The sequence below is a fragment of the Alternaria alternata genome, assembly GCF_001642055.1.
Source record: "Alternaria alternata strain SRC1lrK2f unplaced genomic scaffold CC77scaffold_1, whole genome shotgun sequence".
NCBI lineage: Eukaryota > Fungi > Ascomycota > Dothideomycetes > Pleosporales > Pleosporaceae > Alternaria > Alternaria alternata.
In genome coordinates, this window is record NW_017306190.1 from 2,021,361 (window position 1) to 2,037,598 (window position 16,238).

At 49.2% G+C, this 16,238-nt stretch overlaps 5 protein-coding genes across 5 annotated transcripts; 3 read left to right on the forward strand and 2 right to left on the reverse strand.

Moving 5' to 3' along the window:
- The first annotated feature begins 320 nt into the window (after positions 1 to 320).
- Positions 321 to 4,382, forward strand: CC77DRAFT_1015743 (putative glucosyl/glucuronosyl transferase). Its single transcript, XM_018524085.1, has 3 exons — positions 321 to 2,063; positions 2,128 to 2,139; positions 2,192 to 4,382. Exons 1-3 carry the CDS (start codon positions 521 to 523, stop codon positions 4,279 to 4,281), a joined length of 3,645 nt encoding a protein of 1,214 aa, XP_018391874.1. The 5' UTR covers positions 321 to 520; the 3' UTR covers positions 4,282 to 4,382.
- An 81-nt stretch (positions 4,383 to 4,463) lies between these two features.
- On the reverse strand, positions 4,464 to 6,104 carry CC77DRAFT_1027492 (ubiquinol cytochrome-c reductase assembly protein Cbp3; the record flags this gene model as incomplete). The annotated part of the gene is made up of 3 exons (XM_018526374.1): positions 4,464 to 4,969; positions 5,020 to 5,206; positions 6,090 to 6,104. The coding sequence occupies 3 exons, from the start codon at positions 6,102 to 6,104 to the stop codon at positions 4,464 to 4,466; spliced, it is 708 nt and encodes a 235-aa protein (XP_018391875.1).
- A 1,959-nt stretch (positions 6,105 to 8,063) lies between these two features.
- CC77DRAFT_953278 (mitochondrial GTPase 1) lies at positions 8,064 to 9,280 on the reverse strand. The gene has a single exon (XM_018535427.1). It carries the CDS (start codon positions 9,246 to 9,248, stop codon positions 8,163 to 8,165), a length of 1,086 nt encoding a protein of 361 aa, XP_018391876.1. The 5' UTR covers positions 9,249 to 9,280; the 3' UTR covers positions 8,064 to 8,162.
- A 126-nt stretch (positions 9,281 to 9,406) lies between these two features.
- Positions 9,407 to 12,288, forward strand: CC77DRAFT_1015746 (hypothetical protein). The gene is made up of 2 exons (XM_018524086.1): positions 9,407 to 11,005; positions 11,068 to 12,288. Exons 1-2 carry the CDS (start codon positions 9,855 to 9,857, stop codon positions 12,017 to 12,019), a joined length of 2,103 nt encoding a protein of 700 aa, XP_018391877.1. The 5' UTR covers positions 9,407 to 9,854; the 3' UTR covers positions 12,020 to 12,288.
- A 113-nt stretch (positions 12,289 to 12,401) lies between these two features.
- Positions 12,402 to 16,047, forward strand: CC77DRAFT_953279 (hypothetical protein). The gene is made up of 3 exons (XM_018535428.1): positions 12,402 to 13,646; positions 13,705 to 13,889; positions 13,941 to 16,047. The coding sequence occupies exons 1-3, from the start codon at positions 12,728 to 12,730 to the stop codon at positions 15,612 to 15,614; spliced, it is 2,778 nt and encodes a 925-aa protein (XP_018391878.1). The 5' UTR covers positions 12,402 to 12,727; the 3' UTR covers positions 15,615 to 16,047.
- Positions 16,048 to 16,238: the final 191 nt, after the last annotated feature.

The window sequence follows — 16,238 nt, forward strand, 5'->3', positions numbered from 1 at the left end:
ACCGCACATTGTGCATCACATGTTAGCCTCCCAAGGTTCTGAGCAATCTTGCATACTGGATGAACATAATATCGAATGACGAACACTTGACGAGGAGAAGCAAATGAATGCTGAAAAAAAAAGATGCCCAGCTCTTTCTTCTCTACAAGAGTCTGACTGTACAGGCACAGTTGGAACCATACGGGCTTGTGCGTATCTCGTATCACTGCGTCTTGCCATCTTCAAAAAAGCGATTACTGTGAATGACGTCATTACGGGGTGACGATTACCCGCGTTTAGCCTCGCAAGGTCTACCCATCTAAGCCTTCGCGACCGCGTGTAAATCCTTCTCATGCGCATCGCCCACCACTAAGATGACCTTGGAATCGTTGAGGACCAGTATAGACAAGTGTGTTTATACGATGTTTGGGGCTATTCGTATCCAAGGGCATCAGCCTCTGTTTGACAATATAGGTAGTACTGGTGTCGTGCTTACTCGGGACGAAACCCCGTGTGCAGCCTGCCTTGTCTCGTTCAAACCATGACCACACAAACTCCAGTAGAGAATGACCAGTTTGTTCCAGAGACCGTCGCGCAGCATTCCATGCTTCAGCAAGCACACGCTGCGGCCGCCGCTGCAAGCCAGACTGAAACTGCAGGACCAACGAGACAAGAGGTCCTTTTACAGCAAACCGACCTCCTCACTGCCGATGTGAGCGATGATGAAGTTCCACCCCCTCCGTACGGCGATATCTATGGCGAAATTCGAAACGAAAAAGACGGTTTAGGCACTAGCGCATCTGTGACCGACGACGGTCGTGTCAATATCCGCATCAATCAGCTCAACCGTCGTTTATCCCAGGTCTTTACTCCTGCTTTACGTGACCACCTCAAAAGTGTCCAAGACAGCAGTCCGGCTCCTCCCACATACATACCGCCCTCATTAGGAGGTGAGGAAGGGGCTCCTCCACCCCCACCCTTGAATGTTGTTATTCAGGTCGTCGGCTCGCGCGGAGACGTGCAACCCTTCGTTGCGCTGGGGAAGGTCTTGAAAGAGACCTACGGCCATCGTGTACGTTTAGCGACTCATCCAAATTTCAAGGAGTTTGTTCAAGAAAATGGCCTGGAGTTCTTCAGTATTGGCGGGGATCCTTCCCAGCTAATGGCATTCATGGTCAAGAATCCTGGATTGATGCCGGGTTTCCGTAGTCTAGCAAGCGGAGATGTTGGTCGGCGAAGAAGAGATGTTGCCGAATACATTCAAGGCTGCTGGCGATCGTGTTACGAAACAGGTGACGGCATCACCAACGACAACGCTTCAGATCAATCCGTGAACGACCATGGTCCAGAAGCCACAGCAAGGTCTTTCCCCTTTGTTGCAGATTGTATCATCGCGAATCCGCCGAGCTTTGCACATGTTCATTGCGCAGAGAAATTGGGGATACCGCTTCATATCATGTTCACTATGCCATACTCTCCCACCCAGGCGTTCCCTCATCCTTTGGCCAACATCCAGTCTTCCAATGCCGATCCTCAACTTACGAATTATATAAGTTATGTCATGATTGAAGCCCTCACGTGGCAGGGCTTGGGGGACATTATTAACCGATTCCGAGCCAAATGTCTCGGCTTAGATCCCGTAAGTATGATTTGGGCTCCTGGAATGCTTCAGCGTCTCAAAATCCCTCACACGTACTGCTGGTCTCCAGCACTGATTTCGAAACCAAAAGACTGGGGTCCGCACATTTCCATCTCGGGGGTTTATTTCCTCAATCTAGCCTCCGGCTACACCCCTGCTTCTGATCTCCAGGCTTTTCTTGACACTGGACCACCTCCTATCTACATAGGATTTGGGAGCATCGTTCTGGACGATCCAAACGCCATGACAGAACTCATTTTTGAAGCAGCGAAGAAGATTGCGGGTGGTCAGCGCGTCCTACTTTCAAAAGGGTGGGGAGGTATGGGTGCAGACGAGCTTCATGTACCTGAAAACGTCTTCATGTTAGGTAATGTGCCGCATGATTGGCTTTTCAAACAAGTGTCTTGTGTAGTTCACCATGGTGGCGCAGGGACCACAGCGGCAGGTAAGTTGTAGCTGTACAACATGCATGTGATACATACACTGACTTCGTATCTCCACATCTGCAGGTATTGCAGCTGGCAAGTCAATCATCTACGTTCAACATGTTGGTTAAATATTGACTTAACGCAGGTCGGCCAACATTGGTCATTCCTTTCTTCGGGGACCAACCTTTCTGGGGCGCTATGATTGCACGAGCTGGTGCTGGCCCTGATCCGATCCCATACAAGCAACTCACATCAGACAACCTAGCAGACGCTATCAATTTCTGCTTGAAGGCCGAAAGCCTGAGCCGCGCTGAAGAGCTGGCAAGCAAGATCGCAGCGGAGCGAGGCAGCGATATGGGTGCTCAGTCATTTCATCAGTATCTCGAAGTTGACCGACTGCGCTGCACACTTGCACCATCCCGGGTAGCTTCGTGGCGCCTCAAACGCACGCAACTCAAGCTGAGCGCTTTTGCTGCCTGCACTTTAGCAAACGCAAATCTCTTGGACTTTCACGACTTGAAACTCTTTAGATCACAGGAGTACTGCACAGATGAAGGGCCGTGGGATCCCGTATCTGGGTTCTTCACAGCGACTTGTAGGGCATTTGGCAGCATGTCTATGGGCGTAGCTGATCTCCCTTCGGAGACGTTCAAAGCTGTACAAGCTCCTTTCAAGTACAACCGATCACAATCTCAGGTATCAGTACAGACTGTCGCAAAGAGAAGTGAGACATCGCTTTTAGGGGAGAGTTCAGCTGCGTCAGCTATGCAGCAACCTCTTACTCGCGCTCAGACTGTTCCCAACCTCCCTAGTACAGCACCTCGCACGTCAAGTATAGGATCAAGCTCCAAGTCGGTTCGCAAAGATCGCGATATGATGCGCCCTACTGGTCTACGTACAAGCAGAGGTTTTGGGCGCATTGTCAAGGAGGGTATACAATCGCCTATGAATATGTCAGTGGGTATCACTAGGGGCTTTCACAATGCTCCCAAGCTCTGGGGCGACGACACTGTACGCCCTCAAGAAAAGGTCAGCGATCTCAAGTCAGGCATGAAAGCGGTAGGAAGAGAGTTTGGGTTTGGCTGGTATGACGGCGTTACTGGTCTAGTTACCCAACCCTGGAAAGGTGCTCAAAAGGAAGGTACCAGCGGCTTTTTCAAGGGAATTGGCAAAGGCATTGGAGGTTTTATTACCAAACCAGGTGCTGCCCTCTTTGGCATCCCTAGTCATATGATGAAGGGAGTGCATAAGGAGGTACAAAAGCTATTTGGTAACAACGTGCAAACCTACATTGTCACATCTAGGACAGCTCAAGGATATCAAGAGTGGTTACAGAGCTCCGATGCAGAAAAAGAAGACGTTATCAACCGCTGGAAGATGATCCAGAAATATTTGAAGAAGAAGCACAGCGCGGACGAGATGGTACAAGACATATTGGATGCACAGCGGAAAGGAAAGACGGATGATGGTGAGACCTACCGGGATTTTGTAGCTGCTACATGTTCAGCTCAATCCACAGATAGTCTTGTCCAAACTGCCGGAAACGATACGCTTACCACAAGAAACTCGCAGTACCCGTTACATACCACTGATAGCAACGAATTGCTAGGAGCGGTTGATATCAGTGGCACTGTCCGCCGATCCTTCCAAGAAACGTCACGTGGAAATCCGGAAGATCGTTCCAGTATGAATGCGACGCAAGACAACATATCTCCACTTGAATCCCAACGACAAGGAGATATGGATCATGAAGCAGATCAAGATTTACTCAAGGCAATGGCGTCTAGCGAAGCTGAAGCCCAACGACACGCAAGAGAAGCTTGGGAATATGAGGAACAGCTGAAGCAGGTTATGGCCCAAAGTTTGAAGGAGCATGGACGGATGGGTAGCGAAAGTAATCAGGAGGAACTCAACAATGAGCGGACAAGAGGGATGACACAGCAAACAGCAAGGAAGGCGGTACCTATAACTAATGGGTCATCGAGTGCCCAACCACCTCCTTCATATGACCACGGCCACCTTGCGGGTACTACGCAGGACGAGTTTCAGGCACAATACCTAGGGGAGAAAACAGCGCAAGAGAAAACGGAAGAAGAGATTGTAATGGAGTATGTTAAGAAGCAGAGTCTTTTGGAAGCTCATCATCAAAACAAAGGCAAAGGCCGCGCTACAGCAACAGAGGACGATGAGGAAGAGTTGCAAAAAGCGTTGAGCTTGAGCATTCAAGAACGTTAATGATACGCGAAGTGTGGTTGGGGATAACCTTTAGCCATGCTGTCAGTTCTGTTCACTTTGTATGATGAGATCAAATTTGGTATAGAGTGTGATGCGAATACATTGCTCTTAGTCTTCATATCTTTCGTATACTATATATACAATACTGATACATGCCCTTTTTCCTACATTCTATTCGTGGACTACGCCTTTGCAGTCTCAGTCGCCATCATACGGCTTGGTGCTTTGACAACGTTAGCTTCATCTCCTGGGCTGCCTTTGAAAGTCCATGTCCCATTCGCCACTTCATCGTCTGTAGCGTTATCCAGCCTCTTCAGCTCTTTCCTCATGTATCCTACAATCTGCGCTAGCTTCTCGAAGTCGACATCTTCCTTTGCGCCAAGCAGATTTCTCCAGACAGCCGCGGCAAGCATAGCGTCACCCTTCATCAAACCCTCATCGTACGACAGGAGCACGGCACGCCATTGTGAGAACATGTCCTTTAGGTGCTTCTGACGCAGCGAATTGGCGTTGAACTTGTGCCATATCACAAGACGGTCCTCGGCGGCGTAGAAGGCCTGGTTGGTGAGGTGCTGGATCCACACAGGCGCATGTGACTGGGGGAACATGCGGAAGCGGACTTGCAGCATGTACATGTGGATGAAGGTGATTTGGGCCCAATTTGAGAAAGTCGGCTTCAGTCCGAGGGCTGTGCAAGTTGTTAGCGAATGCCTGCCTATAGTCATTTCCAGCACCTACTGTCGTACCACCAGCCCTCGCCCTCGCCCAGGTGCACACCATTCTCGTCGACTGGTATCTCACCGCGCTTCAGCAGCGCCTGGGGTATTTTGTATTCACCCGGCTTCGTGCATTCCTTGATGAGGTCTCGTGTTGCGCCATATGCGACGTAGGTTTCGGTCATCAACGGTGCCTTTTCGCGCAGCCTCTGAGCGAGTCCAGTCACACCGGACGCAACAGCGGGATGCGGCTTCTTGATTGCCTCGGGTCTGACGTCGGCCGAAAGATGTTGCGACGCATAGTATGAGGTAGGCGAAGTGGTAGAAATTGTTCGTCGCGCTTGGCGGAGAGATGCTCTATGGGTCCGCTACGACAATTAATATCCGCTTTGGTCATGGGTGGTGGCTATGTACCTGTAGCAGCGAAGACGAAGACCTCAATAGGGCCTTGGAGCAGGCTGTGCATGTGTAGGTGGACGACATTGCTGGGGATGTTTGTTGGAGCGGGCGTCCGTAGTAGATAATCAAAAAGTCGCGAGTCGCGCCCTCCATCGATGACGGCACGACCCCGGCCACCAACACCACCAATGAGCATCACCACAAAGCGCCTCCCCAGCGGGGGAAACCACCAACAACACCAGGACGGGCTCATGTTCGGAAATTTGAATGACATGTTTTCCCGCATCCTTCAAAAATCATTGTGGCGGAGCTACCAGCCTTGATCCAAACGTCTTTAGGCCTTCAGGGCGTCCAGTATCATCAACCCCGTATACCAAGCTGGAACTTCGGCTACTGCATGTGACCCCAGAAGCTTGGTATGGCTAGTTCCGAGGAGCAGGGGCGGCAGCGAAGCGATGTCGCCGTCGATGCATGACCCCTTTCGCAGCCTTATATACACTCGTGCAATGCAAGCCTTTCTTCCAGATTGATCATCTCCAGGCTCCCATTACCGAGTTCAACGTCACCTGATCATGGCATTGTCGGCCTCTGCGACTGGCTCTCGAGCTAATCGCCGGGACAACTCCGTGTACATTGATGTGCTCAATCCGCCAGTCTTCTACACAAGTGGAGATCGCATCCAAGGCAGACTACTCGTGGAGCCCGCATCGCGACCTCATCGCATAAGCATAAGCTTAAAGGGCTTCTCTGTACTTGTGGATGACAACGCCAGGAGTTTCCGAGTCGACCTTTGCGGAAGTTCCCAATACCTCTACACATCCACAGGCGATGACTTCCAGCGTCTCACCAGAAACGCGACAGATCCCACCAAAGTTGAATTGCCTTTTTCCTTCGACGTTCCGCAGCATGCGACTCTACATCCACCAGCCGAGAGACTCTGGGTGCATCCAACGGATTCTTACAACCACCCGCGATTTCAGCATTCCCCAGGATTCCCACTGCCACCAAGTCTTAGCGGCCCCACCCCCACAAGTCCACAAGTCTTGTACCACTTGGAAGCTTACATGGAGTCCGATGTACCGAAAAGAGAGCCTTTGAAGATTCGACAGGAAATCAAGTACATGCCACCAGCCCCAGACTTTCATCCGGCGCTCCTCCAGCCGGATCTAAACTTTGGGAACAAATTGCCCAAACACTGTAGCCGCCAAAAGTTGATCCGTTCACGCAAATTGTACCCCAATTACAGCGAAAAACACAGCAAACTCGGAAGGTTCAAGGACAAACTTGTCGACAATGAAATGCTCTTCAGTCTTCAAAGCTTTGCGGAGATACCCTACGCCCAATTCAATCTATTCGCCACTCCTGCTAGCGTTCTGGTCACTGGTTCTATGGTTCCAGTCATTGTAACAGTGCAGCATCTGAAACGTTCAGAATCGCTTCCCTACCCTCCCGATCTATTTCTCAAGCGCTTAAAAGTTCAGCTGAACGCGATGACAAACATATTCGTGCCTGGTGAACAGTTCGGGCGACACGCCACCAGGGCGGTCAATACCTCAGACAAGAAGAGCATCGTCCTCTGCGACGAGAAATTCGAGAAAGAACATGAACTTCCGCTATACGATGGACTCAATCTTCTGGACGTAGCAAATATCGAGATCCCAAAAGAAAGTACCCCAAGCTTCACGAGCTATGGCATAAACTTAGAATACGAGCTGCAGATTGAAATTTCAGGAAGATGTGCGGATCGTGAGTGGACAGGCATCGCTTGCACCCAGCCTGTACAAGTCGTCACAAGCTGGAAGAAGACGCCTAATCAAGCCATCGGCCCTTTTGAAGCAGGTCCTGAGCCAGAGTACCAGGAGCTAGATCCCATGGCGCAACGTTACGAGGTAGATACAACCCGGTTACCAACGGAATTAGGGGTAGATGCTCCAGCATACGAGCTTGACTCAAGACACATGGCGCCACGTATGGCAGACACCGTACCACCACCTGAATACACTCTATCGCACTGAGCTTCATTACCTCAGCCCTCATATCAGAACTGCACAGTCAGTCTCAGCCCTTTGTCGTTTCGCTATTGAAGAACAAAAGTCTGTCATCCTTCCATCGAGCATGCCCGGGCTGCAGTCATGTGTATGACTGAAGACATTGCAAACCACTACACTGGCGTCCTGGAGCTCCCTTCGGTGCGCGAGAAAACGTTACAGGTTATTCGTCTTGTAAGCGTACACCCAACATCACAATAACGATCATAGTCACAACATGTTCCATGACGCCTACCGTGCAAGATCAGCTTTCTGGGCCTAGTCCTGTGGGGTATCAAGTTTTCCTAGGTACTTGGTTCAGTTGATCAAAGACCAGCCTACGTCCTTGAGTTCTTCGACACACATCGAGACTCTCATAGAACTCAACGGCTTGGACATATTTCGAGGTCTTGACTATATCAGGAAACAATAGGAGACAAAGATTGGGTTTATGCGTTCTTCGAAGACCATCAGTGATGAAAGAAAGCAATTCTATATGAGCATGTCAAGGTGCTGAATTGGAAGGAGGGATTGACCTCAATACGCGTGATGAAGTGACTGCAGGAGGTTGACCGCTTTATGTTCTGAACGCGGCGCGGACGATTGTGTAGTGAGAACAGGGCGATTTTCATTTCGAACATGTAGGTTGCAAGTGTTTTGTTTTGGAATTCTAATATATATGCTATGTGCTACAAGCAGTGTGCAATATATGTCTAATTAGTGTATGGCTTTGGTAACCTCACTTCTCCCCTCTCGCCTTGTTTCTCTCCCTACGCCTCTCCCTCTCTGCCTTTCTAGCCTGGTTCAGGCTAGGTGTAAGACCCTCCTCGTCAATCTTAGCCTTTTCCAGACTCTTCTCATCGATCTCGTCCAACAGGAAGCGTCCCATCATGCCATTCCTCCACTTTTGTATCATCCACAGCGATGTCGCTTCTGTGTCAATGACACCACCCTTACCCAGCCTACCAGTCTTCCTCGCGATTTCAGACAGAAGCTCGATGATATCGTTGGTAGGCGGTGCGTATTCAGAATAGAGCGTAGGCGATTGGAGGTTGAGGTGGTAGAGGAGGTAATCTGCAAGCATGACTGGTGCAATGATTGTATCTTTCACGGAGCCGCAAAGTGCCAACTTCATCATAGCTTCCGCGTTGGGAACGTATGGGATGAAGACACCGGGTGTATCAAGAAGATATACACCTCCTCCAACACCCTGAAGCTTCTTCTTCGCCCCACCGTCCGCTGCTTCCATGTCGTCTTCGCTCGGTATGATCTTCACACCGCTGCTACTGACTTTACGCGTTACGCCAGGTTGAGCGCCGGTAGCTGCAACCTTGCCTTTGCCGATTCCTTGCGCGCGCAATGCATTGAGCAGCGTGGACTTACCCACGTTGGGCATCCCCACTACCATGACGCGGTGTCCGACCAATTTCCACCTCTTCCGCGCATGCTCCCTCAGGATATCCAAAAGCTTGATGACACTCTTCCGACCACTGGTCTCCCCCTCTGCATCTTTGCCGTTCCTCACAAACATGGTCGTTGTAGGATGATGCCATTTCGCGATGACATCCTCATTTCGATTGTCTCGTGACCCACCACCCAGATCTCTCTTCGTATAGACTACCACTCGTTCTTTTCCTTCGAGTGCATCTTCGAACAAGGGGTTGCGCGAGGTAAGCGGCACACGGTAGTCGCGGCATTCGATTACGAGGTCGATCGAGGACAGAAGCGATTTCATCTTCTGCAGGCCGGACTTGTGGTGGCCCAGGAAGTAGGACCTGGGCAGTGACGGGATTTGCGGGAAGGCATGGCGGGGGATGAATGACATCGGTTACATTGGCGTTGATGGAGAAGTAGATATGGTTGAAGTGAAGAATGGAATTATTTCCATTGCGAGTCAAGCGACGACCGCACCTTGGCGAGCATGACTAGCGCGATTACAATCTCCAGGTTTAACGCTTGCGTACGACTCTTTCAACACCGTCGCTCTTTCATCTTAGTATTTCGCGTCCAATTCCATCTCACCTAGATGCTTTCCGGTAACTGAAACCATCACCTTACTCTCCTAACCTGGATGAAGCCGAGCTTACTGCAGACTGCTGTGCGTCCTAGGTCTCGACAGCGCCAGCATCGTAGCCAGGAGCATTCACATGACACATGGGCCACAAACGAAGCCAAGTGGACCAAGCCTCCTTTTCAAGTGAATCACGGGATATGCTCATTGAGTCCTTAACCATGGTAGCGTGGTACGTGTATGCAGTCAGCGTCGCTTCGCTCTCCGCGGAATACCCGCGGAATCTTGGCATGTCCCTCAAGACAAGTTTCCTAAGGATCCAAGTGATTCATAACTATCTACTGGAAAATCCTGTCAATATTTCTATTTTTGCAGTTCTATCGTGGTTCTCTATCGATCGCATCCATCTACCGGATTACTATGCCCGCTTCTGGCAAACGAGAGCGATCCAGTCGCAAGGGACAATACTCATGTAACTTCTGCCGTTCGCGCAAGCTTCGTTGCGATCGGCCACTACCATGTACAAGTTGCAGGTCTAGAGGAAAGGTATGCACGTTCGATCCTACTCCCGCGGCACTCAACACCCAAGACCCTCATACACCAGCTTCAGTCGCGGTTACGCCCAAATATCAACCATTAGAGCGGACTGTGAAGACGACTTCACCTGCACCAGAGGAGTCTGAACTTCTTCATGAGATACGTGTGCTTCAAACTCGTGCGAATGAGTTAGAGAAGCATATCGTGAGGAGCACTGTCCCCGTCCAGCATTTAGGCCACAGTGACAGCGAGACCTTCTTGTCACAGTCCAGTCTGAACCTTGCGGAAGAATACTCCAAAATCACCGGACAGTCCGAGATCTACAGGGTAAAAAACATAGTCGACCATCTCGAGTCTGTCTCGATGGGGCAAAGCTCTCTCGAATCTTTCTTTACAGATGAGTTGGACTTCAAAATTGGAAAGCTTCGATCGATACCACAAGCACCCGCTTTCACAATACAAAATGGAAGGCTAGTGCCGTGTATATGGCTGCCACTACGGGAAGAGGTCATGAAGCTGCTCGATTACTACGTCACAGAGCTCAACTACATTCAGCACGTCACGCATTATCCCTCGCTAGCAGCTACATTTAACGAAGTGTACGACCAGATCGAAAGTTTTGAACTTGTTCAGTCTGGCAAGGTTGTTCTTCTGCTTGGTATCATCGCTCATACGACGCATGTTTGGACCGCGCCGAAGAACTTGGAAAGCGAGCTCCCCTTGTTTCTATCTTCGTCGCAAGCCCGTTCTCAAACATCCGTTTGGATCAAAGCCACATATACAGCACTGAATGCTAGCCAAGAAAGCAGTGCATTAGTGTTAGAGACCATACAAGGCATCGCCATCTTGTCATACGTTATCTGCAATATGGAGGGTGTTTCATTACGATATCGGTGCTTGATATCGACTGGTTTGTTACTTGGCCGTGAACTGGGTCTCCATCGAACCGACCATGAATCCAATATTACTACGGCAGGAACGCTCAAAGCTGAGATTGGTCGTCGTGTTTGGTGGTATCTGACTTCTACAGATTGGTATGTCTATATGAACATCGTCAAACATTGGGCGTTTACAAAATGCTAAGAAAGTCCTCCAGGCTACTTGCAGCAAGATACGGTGGATCTGGCGAAAACGTATACCAGTCTAACCCGCTGCATATGCACGTGAATAAGCCACTGAACACCAACGACGTTGACTTATCTACCGATGAGCCCCAGCAATCCCGACCATTATCACAACAGACAGATATGTCGTACTTCCTTCAGCGCATCCGTCTATCAGAAATCTCACGTAACATTGTCGATCAAATCAACTCCGACCCATCCAATCGCCGCGCTAACATTATGGCAATGGATCGCCAGCTCGTCGAAATGATGAATGAAGTTCCTGCATTTTTGCTGCTGAACGGTTACCAGGACACCAACGGCTGTACAAACTCGAACCACTCGTTCGTCCAAGCCTATTTCCTCAACACTCTTCTCCACACCCAACGCTGCAAACTTCATCTAGCAACTCTCACGCGCACATCCACCATGGATCCAACATACACGTCCTCTCATGCCGCATGTCTCCAATCAGCGCGTCAGTTACTTCATATCGAGACAACACTTCTACGTTCTCAAAACCCCTTCGCGCGCCGCCCCCAGCGACCTCCAGCCGGTCTGTACAGTATCTTCGTTGCCACTATCACTCTACTTATGGATGTTTGTCTCAACAAGCCAAGTGAAATACCAGCCGTACTTCAAGCAGGTGACCTAGTGGAAGGCCTACAGATGATAGCAGATGCAAGGGAAGATTCACTGGCAGCGGCGAAACTATACGAGTCATTCATGCAGATCCTGGGGAGATATGCAGATACTCAACACCCAGCAGAGCACAACTTGAGTGCGACAGACATTCACGCTACTGCAGGGACACTCTCGGGTTTACCGTCGGATGCTTTGCGAGAACAGCAGTCGTATTCTTCGCAGATAAACGACGCAATACATCTCGACCTGGTTGAATGGGATGATCTGTTCTCCAGCGTTTCTTCATCCCCGTTCTTTTGAGTTGGAACAGAGAACACGACGTCAAAAGGAGCTGCAAAGAGTGAGCATTTTTACCACTTCAGGCCCTACAGTTCTATTCTGGAATTGGTCAAATCTCGTTAGATATCATCAAATGCCGTACTCAACCTTCAGTATCGATACGGTCTTCTTAGACGCCACATTATGCCAACCACCACACATATCTGAGGATTAGGCAATCAACGTGGCCCCACCTGCCACCACTTCACTTTGCTCTATCAAAGTAGAAATTTGTTTCGTCCATATCAGCAGTCACTGTTTGGTCATACTAAGCTCACTATGGAATTCATTACAGCTGATGAGTTGGACTACTCGCTAAGCAATTGTCACAATTGATTCGTATAACAACCTCATCACTCACTTCTCCCGCAAGAACACTCGTTTTCGATATACTGCTACCACCATGGTTTCCTCTCACCTGCTGCGGGGTAGCCGAAATACACATAGATATGTCCCTTATCCTACAGATCTTAAGGCTCTCTCACTCTGTTTATGACAGCCCCCACGTGGCCTCTCGCTACGCTTTGGATGGCTATATAAGTAATCCGCCGTCTGCTCTTCCTACCTTGTTTCCTCTCCACACCACCGCAACTTCTTGGCTACCATATACCGATTCACCGATGTATTAAGCGAGCCTCAACTTTGACAACGCTATACACGTTGATTCTCTCTCCATGCCACTTGGAGAACATGAGAATGGACCCAATACTCACTCTCAAAGAGTTTCCGGCATATCTCCAAGGGCAAAGGACTCTACCACGATATGACGCCAAGCAAGAGAAGAAACCGGACGATCCCTGGTGGAGACTTGATAGAGCCAGTATCGATGAGTTGATGAAAGAACTCGCACAACTCATCACTGAACAATTGAAAGGCTCTCCAGACAATGACAAAGAGCTTCAGCATTTGTTACGTACGGCTACCGACCTCGCCCACGTCGTGCTGAGCCCTGCAATCAAAGTTGCCCTGATTGGAGCTCAAGGTGCAGGAAAGAGTCTTACGATCAATGCTCTATTTGACTGTGATGATCTTTCGCTCACCGGTGCGGAAGGGGCTGTTTGTACCAGTTCGATAACGCGTTATGTTCAGTACCCTAAAAGCACAACCGGTGAAGATCAGTTCTTTGCAGAGATCAAATTCTTCACTAGAGAAGAACGAGAAGCACTACTCAAAGAGCACGCTCGGTCGTACTACGTATACCACAACGTCGACGATGACGATGACGATGATGAGGACGTCTCACGTACGAAGACTATCGGGCAGGATGAAATGGACCGCAGTCTGAACGACACCGCGGAAGATATCTTCACAACATTGTTCGGGTTCTACGACGAATTTCTTGAGAATTGGAATGTATCTGATTACAGATCAGGAGAATTCATCAACCTCTGTCAGCTGAAATGCGACGAAGCCCTAAAGAAAGAGCAAGTTGACTCTCAGGGTATTGCTACTAAGATGGCAGATACTCAGAAGGAACTGCTGGAGAAATTACGACCATTCTTAACTAGCGTCAAAGGTCAGAGATGTTTATGGCCACTCGTGGACCACATCGCAATCAGATTCCATCATGAACTACTCCAAGGAGGGATAGAGATCATCGATCTCCCAGGTATGCTATCTCACTCACCAGAGGGTTATCCCCGAAGTTTCAGCTAACCATTCGTCAGGCTGGGGTGACATCAATCTTTCTAGAGTCCGGCATGCCGAACAGATCAAAGACACTGTTGATGTTGAAATCATCCTCGCAGATACCATACGTATTGCCTCCGACGACAAAGTCATCAACAGTACACGTGCAGCTGTCGCTCATCATGGTCCTTCAAAAGTCAAAGTTGTCGCTACAAAGGTCGATGTGGGTTATTGCAAACTTTACAAGGGTTGCGTCTTTACTGATCCCTTGTAGTCTCTTTCCAAGAACCAGTTGTCTCAATGCGCAGGCGGCGAATTCGACATCATCAACCAGTTGCTGCAGGAAGTTGAAGAGCAAGAGGCTGGCCTGGACGATGATGACGAAGACGAGGAGGTCAATTCGAAGGAGCGCAGGACTTTGGGCCAATATCGCATTTATCTGGAACGTATCCGAAAGCAGAAAAAGATACTGCAACGTGCAGATATCATCAACGCAGAGCTCACGGCGAAGCTCAAGGGCAGAACCACCAAGGACATGCCGCAGATATTTCACACCTCTGCCTCTGAGTACATGGACTGGATACGCAAACCTAAGCTGGGGTTTTCGAATCAGCCATCGCTATCTCCCGATATGACTGGTATTCCCTCCATTCGCGAATATCTCTTTTCTTTACCAGCGCAACAGAACTTGAGAGATTATGAACGCCACATCAACACAACGATTCCAGCATTCATCGAGAAAGTAAAGAGAACTGTTTCAGAAAGAGAGCGTGATGGAGATTTCCGAACCATAGCTGATGATATCGACGCGGTTCGCAGGGGATACATGACCCGGCTTCTCTCAGAAGCGAAAAAAGGGTTTCAAGGATGTTTTGACGAGAGCGTTCAAAGAATCGAAAAGGACATACCGAATTTCAAAGAGCAGCTTGAAGAAAAGATGACCACCGAATGGTTCATCCTCAGATCGGCGGCCTTCACTCGCATTCTTAGGCACCGGGGCATTGTTTTGAAAGGCGCGTCTAAAGCCAAAGGCCTTGAGAATGGATGCCACTGGAACAAGGAACTGGCAGACTTACTTGCACCTGGGTTCAACAAGTGGTACAACGCGCATACGGGGTGTATGAGAAACATGAAACCAGCCCTGGGTGGGAGCTTAGATCAGCTTCATCACAAGATCACGAACATGATCCACGACTCCGGCGCAAACATGGTCATAATTGAGAAGGCAAGAAAGAGATGGGCTCCATTACGCAACAAGCTCCAAGCCAAACTCATGGTGATGATGGAAGAGGTTAGCAAGCTTGAGAAGTTGATGTTTGAGTCGGCAACCATGGAGTTTGGTCAAGAGAGAAACCTCATCTCTTACATGACCGATGACCTTTACACCGAAGTTTTCGAAGCGGTACCTGAGGAAAAGCCGCCCCTACCAGCAAAATCAGGAAAGAAGAAGCCGGCAAAGCGATACGTGATGCCTAAGCTCAAGTTTCAAAAGAAACGCATGGAAGACTTATTCCTGAACCCAGATACCCACTTCATTGACCAGGTCTTCCAGCGCTTTCAGGCTGGATTCAACGATGCAGTTCGTACGCTCCTGGACAAGCACTTCGTTGGCATTGACAAGATGCTCGAAAACTTGAGCACAAGCCTTCGAGCAGAAGCTCCAATAGACTATCGCATCACCGAGGAAGGGAAGGCTATCCGCGCTGATTTGGCAGAGCAAATTCTCAGTTTTGAAGAGAAGGCAATGGAACTACGGAACAAGCTACCACAAACGGTGAAGTCCGAAGATGATACAGCACTTATACCTCCAAATAACCCAGAGACATCAGAGGGAGATGAAAACGATAATCTGGCGATCTTCTATGATAAGATGACGAAGTCAAAGCGCAGGGTTACTCCTGATCCTGCTGCTCGACGAACTAAGCGTATCAAGACGGAACCTTCGTAAGACTATCTTAATAACGCGACCTCAGATATATAGGTTCATCTTACGCTTTAAGGAGGTCCGAATTTCCCGGCACTCCCTTACAGGATTCAACCTATGTTCAAGTTCACGTGGCGACTGAAGAATGCCCGTACACTCCAGTCTTCTGGATTTCTCCATCTGCGCTTCCTTAGACAAAAGCGGGTATTTTTCTGCAATATGGCTTTCTCCCTCTGGATCGAACCGGCGATGGTAGTACGAAATGTTAGGATGCCTCAATCGAGTTTTGCAACTTCTGCGCTGCTTCAAGTGTTATTGATTTCTTTTGCGGGTTTACTGATTGTCAATTTCTGAGCGGCATCATCTACTGGCTCAGAACTTCTGGTCACCGGATCAGAAGTGGGGGTTGTCGCAGAGATCGAGTACGATCTGTCCAAAAGCTTCCCAATATTATGCGTTTTTCTCATATAGCTATCAGTAGATCTATCAATGACGTTTCGAAGCATCCTAACACCGTTCTGTCGAGTTACTGACGGCATCTGACGTATTTACACCCACCTTTTTAGTTCTTGCTTATCTTGGAACTCATTTTATCCGCGGAGATTCTGGTTCCTAATGCAACTTGGTGCGAACAATCGAGACATAGAG